The following is a 22,448-nucleotide window of genomic DNA, read 5'->3' as shown; positions in this document are numbered from 1 at the left end:
GTTTTTTTGATACACGCATGGATGAACCTTGAAAACATCATGCCTAGTGAAGGAAGCCAGTTACAAAAGGCCACAGGGTGTAAGATTCCACTTACATGAATCCTCCAGAACAGGGAAGTCCGTAGACAGAGAAGGGAGGTTAATGGTCACCAGCGGCTGGGGGAGGAGGGCAGGGAGTGACCATTCACGGGGATGGTGTTTGCTTTTAGGTGATGAAAATGTTCCAGAACTAGATAGAGGTGACGGTTGCACAACACGGTGGATGTATTCAATGCCAATGAATTGTATACTTTAAAATGGTTTCAGTGTGGGGCGTCTGGGTGGCTCAGTGGGTTAAGCCTCTGCCTTTGGCTCCGGTCATGATCTCAGGGTCCTGGATCAAGCCATGCATTGGGCTCTCTGCTTGGCAGGGGCCCTGCTTCCTCCTCTCTCTCTGCCTACTTGTGATCTCTCTCCTTGTCAAATAAATAAATAAAATCTTTAAAAAAGAAAAAAGAAAATTGGTTAAGTGTTAAGTTTTATGTTATGTGAATTTTATAGAAAGAAAGAGGAAAGGAAGGAAGGAAAGAAAGGGAAAGAAAGAGAGAGAGAGAGAGAGAAAGGAAAGGAAAAAAAAAAGAAAGGAAAGGGGAGGAGAGGCTCCTGGCTGGCTCAGTGGGTAGAGTGTGGAACTCTTGATCTTGGGGTCCTAAGCTCAAGCCCCAAGTTTGGTGTAGTTTTACTTTAAAAATAAATAAATAAATAAATAAATAAATAAATAAATAAATAAAATATTTAAAAAGAAAAAGGAAAGCCAGCGTGGAAGCATTTACGGAATGAAAAGCTAATGTAAAGTTAGAAACACACACACAAATGTGTTTGCGAAGACAGAAAATATCTCAGGAAGGAAAAGCAAGAAATTTGATAAGACTTTCCCGGAGAGAACCAGGATGGGGGAGGTGTGACAGTGGGGGCAGCAGAGGAGCCCTGCGAACACGCTTCTTGCACGAGGTACATACATCCACTACAGGTGTCCGCTGCTGTCTGAAAGTAGAGCATTTCTGTGAACCCTTATAGGAAGCGGAGATGGCGAGGAAGCAATCGCCACTCATTTATATGGGAAACATTTTGAACATTCCCAGACACCCCCCGCCAAAATAACCTTTCTCAGGCTTTTCTGGTACCTGAGGGCACATCCTGTTAACAGATACACAAAATCAGTTAAAACGCAGACACTCACAGCCACAGTTTAGTGCTCTGGTGGGTTGATGCCGGGATGCTGAGTGCAATTCTCAGAGAAGGACCTAGGCTAGCTCTATCAGGACTTGCTGAAGAATGAGCTCTGAAGGCTATCTTTGCCCTTCACTCTTTCCTCAGAGCCAAAGCCCCTTCAGATCTTTTCCAGTTAGGGAAAACAGATACTAATGTGTAGGTATTTTGTAAAAGCAAATGACTTAACGTGAACTTTCAAAAACTTGGGTATAGGGCACCTGGGTGGCTCAGTGGGTTGGGCCGCTGCCTTCGGCTCAGGTCATGATCTCAGGGTCCTGGGATTGAGTCCCGCATCGGGCTCTCTGCTCGAAGGGGAGCCTGCTTCCCTCTCTTTCTCTCTCTGCCTGCCTCTCTGTCTGCTGTGATCTCTCTCTGTCAAGTAAATAAATAGAATCTTTAAAAAAAAAAAAAAAAAACTTGGGTATACCTGTGCTCATAAATAAATATAATTCAGAAACTTTTGCTTTTAAAAAATGCCACTAGGGAAGTCTGGGTGGCTCAGTAGGTTAAGCCTCTGCCTTCAGCTCAGGTCATGATCCCAGGGTCCTGGGATCGAGCCCTGCGTCAGGCTCTCTGCTCCACGGAGAGCCTGCTTCTCCCTCTCCTTCCGCTGCTTCCCTTGGTTGTGCTCTCTCGCTCTCTCTGTCAAATAAATAAATAAAATCTTTTTTAAAAAATGCCACTAGGCTTTTGGTGATATTGTTATTTTTAGGGGTAAAGGGAGAAAGAGAAACTTAAGCAGATTCCATGCCCAGCGCAGACCCTGATGTCAGTCTCGATCTCACAACCCTGAGATCATGACCTGAGTCAAAAATCAAGAGTCAGATGCCTAACTCACTGAGACACCCAGGTGCCCCGGTGTTTTTTTCTTTAATTGTGGTAAAATACACATAAAATTTGTCATTTTTAAGTGTACCTTTCAGTAGTGTGAAAAGTACATTCACGTTGTCATGCAACTTCAGAACTCTTTTCATCTTGTAAAATGAAAACTCTGTCCCCATTAAACAGTAATTCCCCATTCCCTCTCCCCCAGCCCAAGCACCCACCATTCTACCTGACGACCTTAGGGTCGTCATGTAAGTAGAATCATGCAGTCTTTGTCTTTTTTGTGACTGGCTTATTTCAGTTAGCAGCTTAAGGATGTGTTAAGGTTCATCCACGTTTTCGCATCGGTCAGAATTTCCTTCCTGTTTAAGGCTGATAAAAAACCCTTGCATGAGGGGTGCCTGGGTGGCTCAGTGGATTAAGCCGCCGCCTTCGGCTCAGGTCATGATCTCAGGGTCCTGGGATCGAGTCCCGCATCGGGCTCTCTGCTCAGCAGGGAGCCTGCTTCCCTCTCTCTCTCTCTCTGGCTGCCTCTCTGTCTACTTGTGATTTCTCTCTGTCAAATAAATAAATCTTAAAAAAAAACAAAAAAACAAAAACCCTTGCATGAATATACCACATTTAGTTTACCCACTCATCCACTCTTGGACACTTGGGTAGCTTCCCCCTTTTGGCCATCATGAATAGAGCTTCTAAGAACATGGGTATACAAATATCTCTTCAAGACCCTGCTTTCAATTCTTTTGGCCACCTAGCTTTTATAACTTCTTATTATGAAATAACTTAATAAGACTAATAAAAAGTTGGAAAAATAGCATTTCCATGAACCTTTAACTCAGCTTCCCCCAGTGAACTGGTCTATCTTACTAAACTTTTGTCAAACAAGAAATTGACATTGGTATAATGTAATTGTCTCAGGAACCACACCTAATTTCCCAGAGTTGCTGGAAGATAAAAACAATTTCATTTGTAAATAATTGTTTCTTTTAAAATGTTTATGCAAGGGGGTGCCTGGGTGGCTCAGTGGTTTAAGCCTCTGCCTTTGGCTCAGGTCATGGTCTCAGGGTCCTGGGATCGAGCCCTGCATCCGGGCCTCTGCTCAGCAGGGAGCCTGCTTCCCCCTCTCTCTCTGCCTGCCTCTCTGCCTACTTGTAATCTCTCAGTCAAATAAATAAATTAAATCTTTTAAAAAAACTAAAAAAAAAAAAATTATATGCAAGGGGTGCCTGGGTGGCTCAGTCAATTAGTTAAACATGGCCTTTAGCTCAGGTGGTGATGACAGGGTACTGGGGTTGAGCCCCATATCAGGCTCCCTGCTTAGCAGGGAACCTGCTTCTCCCTCTCCCCCTCCCATCACTAATGCCCTCTCTTGCTCTCTCTTGAATAAATAAATAAAATATTTTAAAAAATAAATAGAAGGGGTGCCTGGGTGGCTCAGTCCATAACCATCTGCCTTTGGCTCTGGGATCAAGCCCCGCACTGGGCTCCCTGCTTCTCCTTGTCCCATTCCCCTGCTTATATTACCTCTTTTGATGTCTCTCTCTCTCTGTCAAATAAATAAATAAGGGACGCCTGAGTGGCTCAGTTGGTCAAGGGACTGCCTTCAGTTCAGGTCATGATTCTAGGCTCCTGAGATCACATCCCACATTGAGCTCCTTGCTCAGCAGGGAACCTGCTTCTCTCTCTGCCTGCCGCTCCCCCTGCTGTGCTCTCTCTCTCTCTGACAAATAAGTAAATAAAATCTTTAAAATAAATAAATAAATAAATTCTTTTAAAAATAAATAAATAAAATGTTTATGCGATTTTCTTAGGGAGAGAATGGAAGACAGCAAGTGTGGTGGTTAGAGCCAGTTGGCTTGAGTTCAAATGCATGCCCTCAGATGAGCTACTTTCCCATTCCAAGCCTCAATTTCCTCTTCTGTAAAATGGGGATTACAGATTGCGGCGGGGGGTTACCTAGAGAGTACCGGGAGGGAAGGTAAAATCTAAAATAGGAATATTAGCCTGGATAGCAATGTGGTCATACAGAATGGAGCATCTTTTTTTTTTTTTTTAATAAAATGAAATTTGTATCTTTCCTTGCTGTTCATAACCTTAGCAGTTGTTTTTTTTGTTTTGTTTTGTTTTTTGGGTTTTTTTTTTTTTAAGATTTTATTTATTTGGTAGAGAGAGAAAGAGCTCCTAAACAGGGGTGGGGGAGGAGACTCCCAATAGAGCAGGGAGCCCAACACAGGGCTCAAACCCAGGACCCTGAGATCATGACCTAAGCTGAAGGCAGATGCTTAACTGACTGAGGCACCCAGGTGTCCCCTGCTTTTTTTAAACTAGACTCCATGCTGGGCTTGGAGGCTTGAACTCAAAAGCCCAAGATCAAGCCTGAGCTGAGATCAAGAGTCAGCTGCTTAACTGAGTGAGCTACCTAGGAACCCCATGACTTTAGCAGTCTTGAGGAAGCCTGGCCAGGTGTCCTGCGGGATGCCCCCGATCTGGGTCTGTTTGGTGTTCTTGTTGTGATTGGAATGGGGCTGTGGGTGCTTGGGGAAGACCACAGAGGTGAGATGCCCCTTTTATCTCACCATATGAGGGGTTCCTGACATCCTCTCAATTTATCATAGTGGCGTAATCTGGATCCCTTGGTGCAGGTGGTGTATGAGTTTCCTGTGGCTTCTGTAACAAATGACCACAGACTTGGCTTAAAACAACATAAATTCATTCTCTCAGAGTTCAGGAGACCAGGAGTACAACATCCATGTGTCATCAGGGCCATATTCCCTCTGGAGGCTCCAGGGAGGAACCTTCTTTATATCTTCCAGGTTCTGCGGGTTCCTTAGCTTATGTTAGCATGGCTCCAACCCCTTGCCTCTGTTTTCTCTGTGTCTCAAATCTCCCTCTGTGTTTCTCTTAGAAGGACATCAGTCATTTAGTTTTATTTCCAGCCTAAACTCCAGACAACCTCATCGCAGGATCCTTAACTTAAATCTGAAAAGACTCTTTCTCCAAATAAGGTCCCATTCACAGGTTCTGGAGCTAGGACGTGGGTATGTCTTTAGGGACCTGCCCCTCAGCCCAGTGCGTGTGGTAACTATCACAAGTCTCTACTATCAAGTCACTATTTACCCCTTTTCTCTACTCTATTCTTTGAAAGTGAGTCACTGAGCCCAGCCCACCCTTGGTGATGGTGGTGAGGTTACCTATAATTTTTAATGAATGGAAAATATTCTGTCTAGTGGGTAAACCATAGCTTACTCAACAAGTCCACTGCTGTTCTTTCTGCTCTTTTACAATTGGCAACATTGCTGCAAGGCCTTGGCATCGAATGTTTCCCTTCATTTCCAAGACCTCCTTAGTATAAAATTTCAGAAATGGCTTACTGAGTTGAAGGGCATAACACTTTTATGGACTTTGAGACGTAATTGGCAGATCATGCCAATATTTTCCCCACTTAAAAAGAGATATATACGTCTACCAGTTTCACCACAAGTTTGACAACGTTGGGTCTTACACACACACACATACCCTTTTTAGTGGAGGGTAGGGTGTTTTTGTTAATTTGATAGGTACATTGACCTTCACTCTTGAGGTTTCTGCTGTCAGAAATACATTTTATTTTATTTTTTAAAGATTTTATTTATTTATTTATAAATTTATTCTATTAAATTTATTAAATATTTATAATTATAATCAATGATTATATTTATAATCAATCAATTATTTTATGATCATATTTATTATATATAATATATTATCATATTTTATAGTTAATAATTATAATTAATGATAATTAATTAAATAAATTTTAAAATAGATTTATTTATTTATTTATTTATCTCTCTCTCTCACAGAGAGAGATCACAAGTAGGCAAAGAGTCAGGCAGAGAGAGAAGGGGAAGCAGGCTCCCTGCTGAGCAGGGCTTGATCCCAGGACACTAAGATCATGACCTTAGCCGAAGGCAGCGGCTTAATCCACTGAGCCACCCAGGCGGCCCCAGAAATACATTTTAAAGTGGATTTTTAAAATTGCACTATTCAAGGGATAAGGTAAGATGTGGATTTATGAAACATCCGGTACGGCTGGATCCAGGGGATTAAACAGGGCCAAGATTCTGAAGAGACAGTATCTGTATCTGACTCACATTACTCCAGCTCTGCAGTTTCAGAACCGGCCCAGGGAACCTCTCTGACTGGTTGATTCTGGGTCGTGTGTCCATAATGAGAGGGGGGAAGGAACTAGGCTGACAGCCACAAACTGGCCCATGCAAACTCTCATATTTGTAGCACTGTTTCTACAAGTCAGAGTTGAGAAGGCTTAAACGTGCAAGCAATCAATGACAATGTGGCACAAACCAGGTAGTGATGAAAATCAGTGCAAGCTATCCAGGTTCGATGGATGAGAAGGAATGATTAGATTTGGGGGGCAGTCATTGAAGTGTTGTCAGAGCAGCTACGCATTAGTGCACATTATGCCAATTGCCAGGGACAAAGTCCAGACTCCAAAATAATTAATAAAGGACAACTTCCTGGGCTCATGTAAATGGAATGGCACGCCTACAGCTTCAGATATAGCTGGATCCGGGGGCTCACACCATGCCTCCTTTCCACAAAGCAGCTGTAATGTACGCTGGATTCACCCCGCAGAAAGCTTCATCCAGAAAATCAATCGGAGGCTTTCACTGCCTCAGTTCTAACAACCTCCTCAGAACCCTCTTCTACCGCCTCAGTATCCCTCCCAAGGGAGACCTAACTGCCCTTGGTTAGTCACAGGCTCCCCTTTAACCAATCACTATGGCCAGGGGCATGGAGAACTCTGATTGGCCAGCCCTATGTTGAAAGAACTGACAAAAACTGCAGTGACCGCAGTCTGCCACATGGGGTCACCCAAGCAGAGTTTTCAAGGATGAATAGGAGTTTGCTAGCTCAGCGAAAGGAGAAAGAGGGCACCTAGAGAAGTCAAGAAGTCAGAAAGGAGTGTACCAGCACATGATGTTCTTCCTACTTCCACCACCATGTGGATGCTGAGACAGTTCGCTGTACCCCAGTTTCTGTAGTTTATAAATTAAGCTTTGCTGGTCCTTCCAATCCTTCTAACCCAGCTGGCATCACTATTTAGCCATCTACCAGGGTCCTGCACACATCCCAGATCTCACCAGCACCCCTAAGAGCAACCCAAAGCCAATGATAGATGGAACTTGAATAAATACCCCAGCTGCCCTGACCAGCTTTTATTTTGTCTCCATGAGGTCTCCAGTTGCCTACTGTGTTGCCTACTCATTGGTTCCCTCTGCAAAAATTCTTCCCTCCCTTTCTCAGGTGGAGATCTAGATTGTCCCCTTCCCCATCTCCAGAGGGGGCTTCTTGAGGTCACCCTCTGAATACTCTGTGCCCTTGAGTCTTCATTTCAGGGTTGGTTTCTGTGGGCAGGAAGACCCCGAACTAAGATATGAAGGACAATGGCCTGTTCAGGCCTACTGGGTGCTTGGCACTTTATGTGAGTTCCACTTTTTTTTTTTTTTTTTAAATGTGGGTTCCACATTTGATCAATTCACACGGTAACCCTGGTTGGTAGAGACGATTCTTCCTGTTTTCAGGGAGGAGGAAAGGGAGAAACATGCCTGAGTCACTCAGCTCATTTATAGCAGAGCTGGGCATCCAGACCGCCCTCTCTTCACTAGATCCTGGAGGAGAAATATCAGTGCCTAAAACCTTTCTGGTGGGAAGCAGCTGTGGCCTATGGGTTCCCATCTTCTTCTGCTCAGGTCTCTGAGGCCTGATGCAGGGGAATCTTTTATTGAGAAGGTGAGCATGAGGGCCTCCCCAAGCCAGCTCCAAGAAGCACAGGGTTTTTTCAGCTGGAAGAACTTGGCCCTGGTCTTGGTAAGGAAGGCTCTCTGGGAACCTGGGTGGCTCAGTCAGTTAACCGTCTGCCGTTGGCTCAGGTCATGATCCCAGGATCCTGGAATCAAGCTTCACAACAGGCTCCCTAAGCAGTGGAGAGTCTTCTTCTCTGCCTTCCCTGCTTGTGCATGCGTGCTCTCTCTCTCTTGCTTTTTCTCTTGCTTTTTAAGAAATAAAATATTTTTTAAAAAAAAAAGGAAGGAGGAAGAAAGAGGGAGGGAAAAAAAGAAAGGCTCTCAAGCCAATGCTGACACTTGGGAGGCCCGGAGGATAGCCACTGGTGGAGGGCACCTATTGCTTATTTGGGGGCTTGAAGGTCAAGGCAAAAGAAGGAACCCTTGATGGTCATCCAGTTGTTAATTACTTGATGTAATGGGTAAAGTAGTGTCCCCTAAAAATATATGTTCTAACATAACATAGGTAAGCTCTAACCCCCATATCTGTGAATAGGACCTTTTTTGAAATAAAATCTTTGCAAATGTAATTAAGGATCTCAAGATGATTCTATCCTCGATTTAGGGTGGACATAATAAGATACTGTCCTTATAACAAAGTGAAACAAAGACTTGAGATAGGGAGACACACAAAGAAAACCATGTGAAGATAGTGGCAGAGATTTATGTTTCTGGGAGCCAAAGAACTGTGAGGACTGCTGACAGCCACCAGAAGCTAGGAGAGATGTGGGGGACACATTGTCCCTCAGAACCTTCAGAAGGAACCAACCCTGGTGATACCTTGACTTCAGACTCATGAATCAAGTTATATTGTTTTAAGCCATCCAATTTGTGGTAATTTGTTATGGCAGCCCAGGGAAACGAATACATTTGCCTATTTAGTTTGCTTACCGTCTATCTCCCCACTGGGCTCCTAAGTCCTAGGAGGGCCCGTTTTGTCTGGTTTACTGTTTCCAGGAACAGGTACATACCAGGTCCTCAATAACTATTGCACTCCTGGGTTCTAAGTGCTCCGTTTGTGCTAGACGCTTTTCTAAATGATTTTACTTGGCTTAACTCATTTCATCCTCACTACACCCTAGGACAGACACTATCATTAAACCAATTTTACAGAGGGGCAAACCGAGGCTCAGAGAGGCACAGTCAGTATTTCAACCCACCAAAAGGCATGCCCTGGATAAGGATCAACTACAATAATGAAAATCAGAAGTGAAGGAGCCCTAAGGGAGGCATTAAACACAACGCAATAACCACGGAGCCTCAACTCCTTCCTTTGCAAATTGTAGCAATATCCGGCTTTGCCCACAGTGTGGAGCCCAGGAGATCTGCGAGATTTTTCACCTGCGCATGCGTCTTTACCCACAAGGCCTCTAGGGCAGGCCCACTGGCTCCGCCCCCGCTTTTCAGCATTCACGTCGACACTTTACGGCCCTTTCTCTTATTCCCTCCCGCGAGAACACAGCCAATCCTGCCCGTCGTGTCTAGTTGATCCCTCCCTACTCCGTGTGGATTGGTTGCTCTTCCCTCGAGCCCTGCTCTGACTGGCTCGTGTCGCTGCCACTTCATTTCAGCCTAAGTGGCGCGCGGCAGGGCGGCTACCGGCGGACGCGTGAGCGGCGGCGGCGGAAGTGGTCGGCGAGCCCGCTCCCCGCCGACAACATGGTGAGGGCAGGGAGGCGGCGAAGTCTCTCCGGGAGGCGGGGAACGTGGCCGCCGGGGACCCTCGCGGCGGGCGCTGAGGCAGGGGCACGCGGAGCTAGCATGCATTCAGGGCCTCGGTTCTGCTCCCCGGAATGAGACGGGCATATTGAGGCCGGAGAGGGCATGGAGGTCTCCCAGAGCATCCAGCCTGTCAGTCCCGGAGGACTTAGAATCGGACGAACGTGTAATCATGTGTTAGCCTAGCTGCTGTCTTTCCACTTTGCAGATGGGGAACCGAGGCTTGAGAGTGGGGACCTGCCAAAGGGTCCGGTGAAAGCCGCAGAGTGAGTTCGGACAGGGGAGTGGCTCCGAGTGTATCCGTAGCGGTCTAACTTCATATTATTGAAAAGGGGCCGATTTGAGTTTTCAAATTAAACCAGGTTGAGAATTTCAAGCGGTCTAACTTCATATTATTGAAAAGGGGCCGATTTGAGTTTTCAAATTAAACCAGGTTGAGAATTTCAAGCCTTGCAAGGCACTTTAGAATGTTAGCACAATCTTCTCTGCCTCTCATTCTGAGGCTGAAAAAGCAGACCTAGAGAGGGGGTTTGGCTTCTCCCTGGATCACACTGGTTGTAGTTTCAGGAGAAGGGGCAGCATTTTGAGCCAGGAGTGGACTAACTGCATCCTTCCAGTTCAGTGAAGGAGAAATTGAGGCCCTGACGGGAGCCCTTTCCAGGACCATGCTGCTCTCCAATCTTGAAAGTTCTAGGTTTAGGTCAGAGAGTGCCTCTGTCTTCAGCGTTTAGAAGGGAGTTGCGTCTGGTTGACTCAGTCGGTAGAGCCTGGAACTCTTGATCTCAACGTAGTGAGTTCAAGCCCCTCGTTGGGCCTGGAGCGAGCTTAAGGGAAAAAAAAAAATGTATGGAAGGGAAACAGGACCACACAAATTCAGAGCCAGGCTTCCTAGGAGAGATGCAGGAGAGTGCTTGGCCCATCAGCTCCAGAGTCACTCTGCAGGTCACTAACATGTTTTTCAGAGCTTAGTGGAGATTCGTTCTAAATACTGCTCTGCTGGCTGGCGCAGGAAATGAGAGAGGGGGTGGGTTCCTCTGTGCTGGAGGGGAGTTGGCCTGAGGGGATGGGTGGAACTGGAAGGTTCCTTCCTCCTTAAGCTCCTTGGAGACTGGACCTGTTATCTCTGATAAATTTCTGGAGTCTAGAACAGTGCTTGTGCAAAGAACAGACTCTGTCAGCCTGAAGAATAGCCAGGAAGAGACAAGGCGTGGTACATTCCCAGTTCCCCAAGGTCATGATGGTGTCGGAAATAGGGGTCTGAGGGTGTGTATGGAGAGGAGATGGGTCTCTTTAACATCTTCTTGAATTGGGAGCCTCAGGAAGCCACATGGTCTAGTCTTAGATTGGTCTAGATATAACAACCAGATCCCAGACATTCTGAAAAAGCCCAGAGAAAAGGCTGCTCTTTCCTGAAGCTTTTGATTTTCCCAACTCCAGATGGCCCTGTCTTCTCCTGAACAGTGTTCTAGCCAGTCCCATCTCAGCACCTTCAAGAACTTCCCCACCAAGTTTTTTTAAGTTCTTGGGGATCTTCCCCTTCCTCTCTCCTTCGTCTCCAACAGTTTGGGGGTGATGATCTGGAAAATGGCAAGATGTGAATGTTGCTCCAGACTGTTGCAGCCTTGGAGGACTGTCCCTCCCAAAACCACCTCTCCCCATCTGAGCCTCTCCTTTCTGATTCAATTTGATTTGATAGCCAGCACAAGCACGGAGAGGCAGGCAAAGGCAGAGGGAGAAGCAGGCTCCCTGCTGAGCAAGGACCAACCCCCACCCCCCCCCCCCCCCCCCCGCGCGCCCCACACACTTGGGGCTTGATCCCAAGGCCCTGGGATCATGGGCTGAAGGCAGATGCTCAACTGACTGAGCCATCTAGGCGCCCCTGAGCCGCTCCTTTTCTTATCTGTGGGTTGGGGCAGGTTTCCCACCCATGCCATGTGCCTCCCTGGATGTTGTGTGCATTTTCTTGTGTATTTGTTCAGCAAATATTTAGTGAGTCCCTCTTGAGTGCCTGGCCCCCGAGCTCGGCCCTGGACAGAGTCCACACCCTCTTGAGTTTTCCAGTCTGGCGGGGAGACATAATAAACAAGATAATTAGAGACTGGCAGTGTCCTATAATGAAAGCAGCAGGGGGTGGCCCAGGTGGAAATCTCAACCCCTAGATGAGGTTATTATGAGGGCCTGGCCAAGCCAGTTAAGAGGTGACACGTGAGCAGCCACCGGCCAGGACAGCCCTTCTCCAGGCCGAGGGAACTGCAGGAACAAAGGTCAGAAGGCAGGATTGGGCGTGGCTAGTGAGAAACAGAAGGGGCTACTTCCTGGAGCTGGCTTGGCCTTGTGATTCTGTTGGGGGGGTGTTGGGAGCAGGTGTTGGTCACTTCTGTGTCTTAAACGTCCTTTCAGCTGTTTTGTGAATAGGGCGCTGCCAGTGACAATCAGGGAAGCCATGGGTTCTCCAGGGCAGGGAGAGGCCAGCACGGGCGCAGGAGCTGCACACACCATAAGAGGACCCCTGTGGGGCCCCTGCTGACAGGCTTCAGCTTAATTTCGTGGGCTTTCTCAGGATCTTGCTGTGGTGTCCCTGGGAAGGTCCCTCCCACTCTGGTCATTGGTCCGTTGTCTAGAGGGGCCTTGGCTATACTTCTCCGCGGCTCACCGCTGAACCCGTCCTCATTCTCGCGTTCCAGGCCTTGTCCTGTCCGCTCTCAGGTGATCTGGAAGGACGACCCATGTGTGTCATTGCACTGGTCCACATTCCTGTCTTGGACACAAGAAAACAGGCTTGCTCAGGAAAGCCTGAGGCTTCGCAACAGTAAAAGGCGACTGAGGCTCATGGCCCCAGTGCGTGAGTGGGAGCCTCCTGGTTTTCCATGGCTCTCTGCTCGCAGGCACCCAGGTACCATCGCACAGATGAACTCCAGATGAGAGGGCTAGAGCCTCAGGTTGGTTAGGCTGGGGGCCCCAGCCTGCTTGCTGGTGGTCCTTTGAGCAGCCACCCTTCTCCATGTTTCCCTTCTTCCTTTTTACCAGGAAGCCAGTGCAGGAAGTGGGCATGGCCCTGGCTTCCTGCAGCCACTGGACCTCCCCTAGGCAGCTCTTCTCAGGAAAGGCGGTGGGATGTGGGAATCCCCCTCGAGCCTTTCCTTGGCAGCTGTCCTGTGGGGGTTGAGGGCCATTTCTGGCCTTCAGTTCCCCCCATGTAGAGAAGCAGCCACCCTGCGTTGAGAGTGTGAGGGCAGGCTGAGACTGCCCTGTGGCGAGCTTCTGGGGGGATGGCTGACTGAGAATTCCAAAGCTGGGGCAAGGTGTGGTAAAGCTCCGTCCTCTCCGAGGCAGTGAGTGTCTCATCTGTGGGACCCTCAGACCAGAACCTTCATTTGACCTTGCTGGATGGGCTGTCGTTGGATCCTGGACCTAAGCACTGCCACCCGAGTCATCTTCCTGGAGGCCGAGACGCAGGCCCCAGTGTTGTATGGACTGTGATTTGTGTTCCCAAAATGAAAAGAATATTTTTTAGTATCTTGAAAGCTGACTTTATGTGGGTGAATTTTTAAAAATTGCATATTTTATATGCCATCACATTTGTAATAATGACAGATTTTTCCCCCCCTGGGATGTTTTTTCTCCTTTTCTGAAGAATTCTCTCTGAAAAACCAGCTCAGATGTAGCCACCATGGATCAAGGTTGATACTCCACTGCCTGGCAGAATCACTCTTGGTCCAGTCGGGGCTGCTCTTTGGGGCGTGGGCTTGGAATGAGCGGACTTCCAGCCAGTGGGGTTCTCTTTACTGGCTCTGTAGTGCCGAGCGAGTTCCTCAGTCTCTTCAGCCTCGGTATCCCCATCTGTAAAGTAGGTGTGACAGTAACCGTATATGAGGATGAAAATGAAAGCTGCATCTTAAAAAAAAAAAAAAAGATTTATTTATATGAGAGAGAGAGGGCCTGTGCATTGGGGCGGGGGGGGGCAAGGGATATGCAGACTGCCCATTGAGCACAGAGCCTGACTCGGGGCTCAATCCCAGTACCCCAAGATCACCACCTGAGCTGGAGTCCGATGCTTATCCTACTCAGCCACCCAGGCGTTCCAAAAAAGCTACATGTTTAATGTGGTTGCATCTCAGGGATATCAGTCGAACAAAAAAGGAAGGCAGGAGAAGGACCCGTGTGCTGTGGCACTAATGACCAGCATGGAAGGCTAGGCCCTCTCCTGTCAAGAGTGTGGATATAGGTAGGTAACACGAGTTATAAGGAAACGCCCAGAATGGGCAGCACCAAGACCAGATGACTGCTGCCTCTGAGATTGGGCACGGGGGAGTGTTCCAGGCTTTACGTCCTAAACTGGGAGGCAGGTGTGTGTCTTGGGGCTGGGCCGAGTTAGGAGCATGCGTTTTCTGTCAGGGGGTTAGGGCCATGTGCCCCTGTATCCCCGCACAGCGATAAGGTGGCAGATTGGCGAGATTGGAGTCCCAGCCCCACCCGGGTGGCTGGCGTCCCTCAGTGCTGATCAGACAAGTTACGGGCCTCTGTTTCCCTTACAGCTTCCCTTGTCGCTGCTGAAGACGGCTCAGAATCATCCCATGGTGAGTACATGCCTGTCAAGGGCAGCGAGTTTCAGTGGGGACCAGCCTCAGCGCAGGGACTGGGACACTGGGCCAAGGGTGAAGGGCCTCCAGCCATACCTGCGTCCCGCCTGCCCACAAAACAGCCGCTTGTCCTCTTCTCCCTCCTACGCGTGTCAGGACCTGTTTTTAGTTCTGCTTATAAAAGTAATACGTACTTATTAAAAATGTCAAACATTGGAGGTACGTAGAAACTAGAAGCTCGTCATTACTCTTGCCAGCAAATTAACCACATCTTTGATATATGGTTTTTTTTTTTTTCTTTTTAAAGTAAGCTCCGTGCCCAACATGGGGCTTGAACTCACAGAGCCAAGATCAAGAGTTGCACGCATCACCAGTTGAGCCAGCCAGGTGCCTTGCACATCCAGGCTTAACATACGTGTAGAAATAGGAATCTGAGAGGGTGCTTGGCTGCCTCTGTTGTTAAGCCTCAGCCTTCGGCTCAGGTCATGGTCCCAGGGTCCTGGGATCGAACCCCACGTCAGGCTCCAGCAGGGAGCCTGCTTCTCCCTCTGCCTCTACCCCTGCTTGTGTTTCCTCTCTTGCTGTTTCTCTCTTTGTCGAATAAATAAATAAAATCTTTAAAAAATAAATAAAATTTAAAAAAATAAAGATACAAATGTGACTTTTTAAAAACCCAAATGGGATCACGTAACACACGTTATTCCCTAAATGACTTTTGCCATTAACGATAACAGTTTTTTTCTTCTGAAGTTCTTATTTATTCTTTTATTTAAGGCATCTCTGCACGCAACATGGGGCTTGAATTCATGATCCCAAGATCAAGATACACATGCTCTTCCCACCGAGCCCACCAGGCACCTTTACAGTTCAGCCTTTTAACATATAGAGCTCAGGGGTATTTAGTACATTCACAGCATCATAAACCACCACCTCTGTGTAGTTCCAGAACATTCCATCACCCCAGAAGGAAACCCCATCCCTAGTAGCAGTCCCCATCCCCTTTCCCCAGTCCCTGGCAACCACTAATCTGCTTTCTGTCCATGGATTTGCTTGTTCTAAACATTGCCTGTAAATGGGATCATATAGTGTGTGGCCTTTTTTATGTGGCTTCTTCAACTCTGCATGTTTTTCGAGATTCAGCTACATTGTACCATGTGTCAGGGCTTCCTACCTGATGGCCTTGGCCATGTGGTAACATACTGTGTGGACATACTACATTTTGTGTCTTCACTTGTCTGCTGGTGATGGACATTTGGGTGGTTTTTACTTCCTGTCTTTGAATATTTTGGTTGCCATGAACATTTGTGCACACATTTTTTTTTAATTTTATTTTTCGTTTATTTCAGAGCGAAAAAGAGCACACAAGTGGGAGAAGGGGCAGAGGGAGAAGCAGACTCCCTGCTAAGCCAGGAGCCCAACGTGGGGCTCAATCCCTGGACTCCGGGATCATGACCTGAGCCCAAGGCAGATGCTTAACCAACTGAGCCCCCCATGCGCCCTTTGTGCACACATTTTTGCACAGATGTTTGCCTTTATTTCTCTTGGGGAGATACCTTGAGTCGATTCTTTCTCAAGTCTCAGCGGAGCTTCAGATGATGAGCTACCTTTGTATTTTCCCAGAACACATTAGAATAGATGAGTATTTCTTGGACTGAAAAGGTGTTTCCGGACCACCAAGGCTTGTACACATGCTGTCAGAGAACACCTGCCCCCAGGCCGCTGTCTGGACCAACTAAGACGTGTCGCCCTGGCTGTTCTGAGTTAGTGGCCACTGTTCCTCTAAACTCGCTCTTTCCTTTAAAGTTTTATAGAGGATTTTTTTGTGGGTTTTTTTGCTTTTTTGTTTGCACAAAAAAATCTGGTTTCATCATAGAAGACCACAGTGCCCAGCAAAATGTACAGAGGATGCCAATCATGTCGCCCATAAGATGGCCCACTAGGGGCAGTAGAGGGGGAGGGGACAGTACTAGGCACCATGTGCTGTGGCGACAGTCCCCCGAGGTCCCGTGTCTGGATGAGCCCCAGGTGGTAGTCACCCAGGACTTAGGGGTAGGGCTGCCCTTCCTTGGGACCCATGGCTGACTTGGGGTTCATTTCTCTTGCAGTTGGTGGAACTAAAAAATGGGGAGACATACAATGGGCATCTGGTGAGCTGTGATAACTGGATGAACATTAACCTTCGAGAGGTGATCTGCACATCCAGGGTAAGTGCCCTGTGCCCACCGCCTGAGGGCCCTCTGACCCACTAGGTCAGGCAGGGCCAGGCTGACATAGGGACTGTGGGTGGTGTGGCCGCCAAGTGCAACCCAGACCCTCAGCATCCTCCGTGGAGTGAAGGCCCTTCCCTGCCCTTGTGGGAGGAGTAGGGAGGGGCATAGCACAGCCAGGTCTTCCTGCCATGGTGAGGCTTGATGGAATGGGTGGGGCTTAGGAGGGGCAGGGCTTGAGGGACTGGGTGGGGGGTGCAGCCAGCAGAAGGACAGGGTTCCAAGTCCCTCTAGTGCCCTGGACTTTGTACCTATGGGGATGCTGCCCCATGCCCCACTGCTGCTGCCAGTCCTAAACAAGAAGGACTTAGGCCTGGGGGGCACTTCTGGCTACAAATCCCTAGTGTACGGGTAGGGGTGGCCTCCAAGACAGGCCTGACCTTCCTTGTCAGCCCCTGCTGCCTTTGGTCCTGGCTGTAGACATCACCAGCCAACCAGGCCAGGGTGGTGTGGCCGTGGGATATCCAGGCCACCAGGGGGCGAGGGCAGCCCTGTGGCCCTGTGGACCAGGAGACTTGTTTCCCTCTGGAGGCCTGAAATCAGGAAGTATAGGGCCAGGAACACCACCTGGTGGGCCAGAGCTGGGGAACAGTTCTCAAGCTCAAGTTGCTTGGCTCTTGCCATGGAACACAGAGTAAGCTCTGGTTCCTGCAAACTCTCAGAGCAATGAGGAAGACCGTGGCAAAGGCAGGGCGCCCCCCTGTGAACCTGTGCTGGGGTGGGCTGGGGCTTGCCTCCTGCCTTGATTCCAGTTTCCAACCGCCTTGGCGACAGCCCCCTAGATTACAAGGGAAGAAAGTGCTCGCGGGCCCATCCAAGATGAGGCTGTCTTGAGCTCCTGGGCAGGTGTCCCTGAGGCTTGCCATACCAGAGTATAGCAGAGCCCTAGGAAGCCCATCTTGCCCCTGGTCTGTCCTCCTGGATGGCCCACATCCAGCAGGCAGACTGGTAAGTGTGACCGTCTCCCCTCACCTGTGAGGCTCTGTGCCCTGCATCTTGTGATGTATATTATGCGAGGTCTTCCACTAGAACCTTCCTCCTGGTTTGGCTACTGCACTTGTGGCGGCAGGGCTCTGGGCAGCTCCAGTGTGACTATAGCAGCCATTGCTGCAGTACGTAACTGAGCGAGGGGCCAGTAGGTCTTTGTCCCTCTCTGGGACCTGGAAGCAACCACGGGTTTGCAGAGCAAGGTCGGCCGACCTCCATAGCCAGTGGAGACTGGACATGTGGCTCATCCTGCGTAGTCCACCCTCTGACCTGCTGGTTGCAAGGAGAGGCTGGTGTGAGGTTCAGTGTCACTTGGGCTGTCCGGAATCCTCCCCGTAAACGGGGTAGCAGCCTGTCCCCAGGGCAGCAGCGTGGGCAGGATGCAGACACGCAGGATTGAGAAAGCCCTGGAGAGCCAGGGTTGGTTGGAGAATGGTTAGCTCAAGTTGCTTGGCTCTTGCCATGGAACACAGAGTAAGCTCTGGTTCCTGCAGGGAGTATGCTGGGCCCAGCTCGTCCTCGGCTAAGGGAGCGCCAAGCCCTGAGCTTCCCTGGAATCATTATGTATCTGTCAGGCTGTAAGTTTGCATCCCTGAGGACTTGGGCCTTTGCCTGCCCTTCCTGGGAAAGGAGTGCTCGAGACTTCATGGGGTTCCAGTGTAGGTTGGGGGCTTATGCACATTCCTGGGAAGAGTTGGCCTTTGAACTTTCCCTTTGTCCTATTGAGTGTCTCTGCTGTGCCAGACCAGCCTGAGCCAGGCACTGCCAACGACTGTCATGCTTGAGGACTTTGGGCCTTTCAGGGTGGCTAGGAACAAGACCTATTGGGGGTCAGAGTTAGCCACACACAGAAAAGTGGGAACAGCATGTGCAAAGTGCTGGGGGCAAGACGCCCATTATATGCGTTCCAGAAATTTCCATCTGGAAAGCACGTCAGGGAGAGCTGAGTGAGAGCAGCCAGGGTGGGGCTGGATCTTGGGCCCTTGGGAGCCACACTGAGGAGTTTGGACTTTGTCCTTGGGCCAAGGGGGCCCTGATTGGGTCCTAAGCAGGGAAATGTCTTGGTCTGATTTCTAGGGATGTGGGGAGCAGAGAGGGCTGCCAAGACTTCTGGCTCAGGGCACCAGGGGTGGGGCTGGAGAACGAAGAAGCCCTGGGCTCCTGCCCAAGGGCAACAGGAGGGGCTGTGGAGGAAGGCCTTGTGCTGGTCACAGGGTACATGGTGGTGGGGGCTTGGGGGGGAGGTGATTGACGTCCTTGGACCTTCAGGGTTGGCATTGCTCCAGAATCTGTGACTTTGCAAGCCTCCTAATCTCTCTGGCCTTAATTAGCTCCCCTGAAAACTGGCATCATTGGTCACTGCCCCTGGCCAGCCATGGGCTCACCTCCCCACCCACCTCCCGCCCTCTTCACTGGTCACACATAGTCTCTATCCCACTTACCTGTGTCCCACACCCACCTCAGAGTCCATCAGGAGATAAGTGGATGAATGAATGAGTCAGGACACATAGAGAGGGTTCCAGAAGGTAGGTTCCAAAGGCTGGGGGCAGGAGGGTGGAGGAGCTGGGCTGTGGCTGGGCTGTCGCAGTGGCTGGTGCGAAGGTCCCCAGCCTTTTCTCGGCTTTGGGCTGTAGGTAACAAACCTCATCCCACACTGGAGGACAGGCTGAGGATGAGGAAGCTAGCTGATGGGATTCTTTGCCCCTTCCTGGGTAACAGGGGACCACGAGTCTGGAGAGAGTCCCCTGAAAGACAGCTCCCCTACGCCCACGTCAAGTCCGGGACTGAGAACTGTGCAGGGGGGATGCCAGGCACAGGCAGGCTAGGACGATGACCCAGGTGGGAACGGGGGCACGAGGGGACAGATGCGCCCTGGTTCTTGGCACCCACCCTGCAGGGACCTCCCCCCACCCCCGATCCGAGACTCCCCCCTCTCACACAGGACGGGGACAAGTTTTGGCGGATGCCAGAGTGCTATATCCGCGGCAGCACCATCAAGTACCTGCGCATCCCCGACGAGATCATTGACATGGTCAAGGAGGAGGTGGTGGCCAAGGGCCGCGGCCGCGGTGGCCTGCAGCAGCAGAAGCAGCAGAAGGGCCGAGGCATGGGGGGCGCTGGGCGAGGTAGGTCCTTCTCTCCCCTCCTCTCCCTCCCCCCTACCCCACCCCTTGCCCAGCAGGCTAGGCCGAAGAGTCTGCCCGGGCCTTGCCGCTGAAGGGTGACTGCAGCACGTGGCAGCCATCCCGTCCCAGTGTTGACATTCCTGGGTGGTGCCGTCATGGTGCCACAGGCCTGGCTCTGAGCCCCCTCCACAGAGCTGGGGGTTATGACTCACAGGCCTCCTCTGGTGCGGAGCGGCCGTGCTGCTGCTCGCTGCCTGCCCCGGGCCCCGCAGCCCCAGCCCTGGAAGCCTCGTGTAGTCCCAGCGGGCAGTGCTGACTCCCCCACTCCCCGGGCCCTGGTGCCCAGCAGCAGCCCTCCATGCTCCTGAGGCCTGGCTCTGGCCCAGCAGACAGACACTGGGCCCGTGCAGACTTGGGGCTTGAGCCCTCACCCGATGGCCGCCTGTGTCTCCTGGCAGGTGCTCGGAGAATGGCGTGCCACCTCCCCGGCTCGTTGCCCCTCTGCAGGGAGAGTCCGGTGGTCCCCGCCTCACCAAGGCTGCTGGCGGGGATCCTGGCTCAGGGCCTGGCACGAGCCCCTTCCCTGCTATCACTCCTTTTCACAAGGCCTAGTTCATGCCTTTTTGATAAACTCCCCTCACCCTACCCGCCCCCGCCCCGCGCCACTGAGACTATAAATCTGGCATAAAGTTGAGTTTATTGTGCAGTCAGCTGGGGATTGAGCCTAGAGGCCATCTGCAGACCCTCCCTCCCCCCTCACCCCCCTCCTCTTGGAGGGCCCCGGCTTTGTCTCTTCCATCTGGAGGAGCCTTCGGTGTGCCAGGCCCAGGCTCCCCCATGGGGGCTCACAGGCAGGGCCAGGAAGGATATAAGAGCCGGCCCTGAGCTGAGGCTCACGTGACAGCCAGGAGTGAGACAGAGGGAGGGGTCAGGAGGGCACTGCAGGTGGGGAGGTTGCCAAGAACTAGGGGTGAGCAGGGCCCTTTCCATATCTAAGGGCCAGGCTCTTCATGCTGGGGGCCACCACTGTTGGGTGAGCTGCCCAGAGGAGCAGGGAGGGAGGGAGGGAGGGAAGAGTGATGGCTTGGGCCACTCTGAAGAGAGGCCATGGGGCCCTCGGCAGCAGGTGGAAATCTTACCCTGTGTGGCAGAGCTGCCCTTGGCAAAGCTGGGCTTGCCCCCGGGGATGGCGAGGGCAGGCAGGGATGGGCCTCCCTTCTCGTGGGACCCACATGATGTTTGTGGTGGAAGGGTGACTATGTGTGCCCTTCTGTGTCCCCATGCCACCCTGGTCCTCCTAGGACCTCCTGGGCTGGGGTGTGTTCTGTCTCTGATTACTCAGCCTCCCACACAGCTCCTACCTTGGGCTCCACGTATCTTAGAAGCACAGCTCCTTCACTGGCTGGCCGAGGTTAGAAGGCAGGGAGCTCCCCTGTCTCCACTCCTTGGCTGGACACACACAATCTCCCAGTTGTTTCTCTGTGGATGTGGACAGTGCTGGAGAAAGAGGGAAACCTTAGAGCTGGGGGCCTGTGGCTGGCCCCCTGGGCTCAGTCCTGCCCCTATTCTGCCTCGTGCTTTCCTCTTCTGGGAAACCATCTAGCTTTGTCCTTTTGATGACTGCCCCCTACCCTGGCCCCACTCCCTGTCCCAGGAAGCCTGCCCCAAGCCCTAGTGTGACGTAGAGCTGACCTCTGTCCTCCCTGGCGTCCCTCATAGCCCTTCAGAGCTGGTCTTGTCCCTTGTTGACACTGAGAACTTTCTGGAGCACCACCCCCACGTTTTCAGCTGGGCTTCCAAACCCAGCTCTGCTGCAGCCCCCTCCTCTGTCTCACAGGTGTGTTTGGCGGCCGGGGCCGCGGTGGGATACCAGGCACAGGCAGAGGTCAGCCGGAAAAGAAGCCGGGCAGACAGGCGGGCAAACAGTGAGCCGCCCTCCGTTCCCCAGAGACTGAGCTGCCACACTGCTCGCCAAGGCTGTGTTTCTACTCTCTGGTTCACAAGTGTGTTCAGAACAAAAAGAAGCAGGTGTTGGGGAAGAGCCCCCCTCTCCGCCTGTCATTCTGTGATCCTTTTTACGTAGAGTATCCCCCACCTTTTTTTTTAAGCCAGCAGTTCTGCAGTTGGATATGTTTGGTGTGTTTGGTTTTTCTGAAGCCGCAGCTGACTTGATTCCTGGAAGACTCCATGTTTAATGTGTCTTTAAAGCTCTCGCTCTTGTTTTAAGGGCGGGCAGTTTCCAAGCAGGCTTGTTTTGCATTTTGAGTTGGATCCTCATGTGGTGAGCAGACCGGAGGTTTTTATTTTAAGCTCTTTGCACTGAGATTGACAGCCTTGGGAGTTCCCTGAAACACGGACCGCAGGATTGCCTTTTGAAAACAAACACATATGAACGTATGCCACGGAAGCTGTGCTGGGGACAGTGCTGCGCCCTGCCCCTTTGCCTCCTCTCTCCCTGTTTGTGTTACAAAAATAAAAACACATACAACTACAAACTGCAAATTCCTAATTCCTTTTGAGTCACTAGGCACATCTAAAGTGTGGTATCCTCAGGAAATCACAGCCCAGTAAGGGAAGTTTCCTTTCGAGGGTTGCTGTCTGTCTCGCCAAAGGGAAGTATTTCAACAGGACACTGGTTCCGTGTCCCTTGATGTCCTTTTAAGAACTATGAGGCTTTTGTCTGCGCAGTGGGAGTGGCCCTCCACTAGGTTTGCCCGTAATCCCTGCCCCTTTGTAGAGAGAGTTGATGGGGGGCAGGGGAGAGAAGGCCCAGGCAGGAGCCAGTGCAGTACCCATGCAGCCCCTCCTTGTGACCAATGTCCTGCCCGCCATCCCTGCTTTGTAAGC

General features: G+C 50.6%; 1 protein-coding gene and 1 long non-coding RNA gene across 2 annotated transcripts; one reads left to right on the top strand and one right to left on the bottom strand.

Annotated features, from left to right (window-relative positions):
* The first annotated feature begins 9,428 nt into the window (after nt 1–9,428).
* On the top strand, nt 9,429–22,096 carry LSM4 (LSM4 homolog, U6 small nuclear RNA and mRNA degradation associated). The gene is made up of 5 exons (XM_059160533.1): nt 9,429–9,584; nt 14,177–14,218; nt 16,327–16,425; nt 19,418–19,601; nt 21,439–22,096. Exons 1-5 carry the CDS (start codon nt 9,582–9,584, stop codon nt 21,528–21,530), a joined length of 420 nt encoding a protein of 139 aa, XP_059016516.1. The 5' UTR covers nt 9,429–9,581; the 3' UTR covers nt 21,531–22,096.
* LOC131823767 (uncharacterized) lies at nt 11,625–18,882 on the bottom strand. The gene is made up of 3 exons (XR_009350661.1): nt 17,461–18,882; nt 14,318–14,392; nt 11,625–13,481 (listed from the first exon to the last, which is right to left on the bottom strand). It is a non-coding gene; the product is annotated as an uncharacterized LOC131823767 (long non-coding RNA).
* Nucleotides 22,097–22,448: the final 352 nt, after the last annotated feature.

This window comes from Mustela lutreola, chromosome 2 (assembly GCF_030435805.1).
Source record: "Mustela lutreola isolate mMusLut2 chromosome 2, mMusLut2.pri, whole genome shotgun sequence".
NCBI lineage: Eukaryota > Metazoa > Chordata > Mammalia > Carnivora > Mustelidae > Mustela > Mustela lutreola.
The sequence above is the reverse complement of the archived record's forward strand: the minus strand, read 5'-3'. Positions and strand labels throughout refer to the sequence as shown.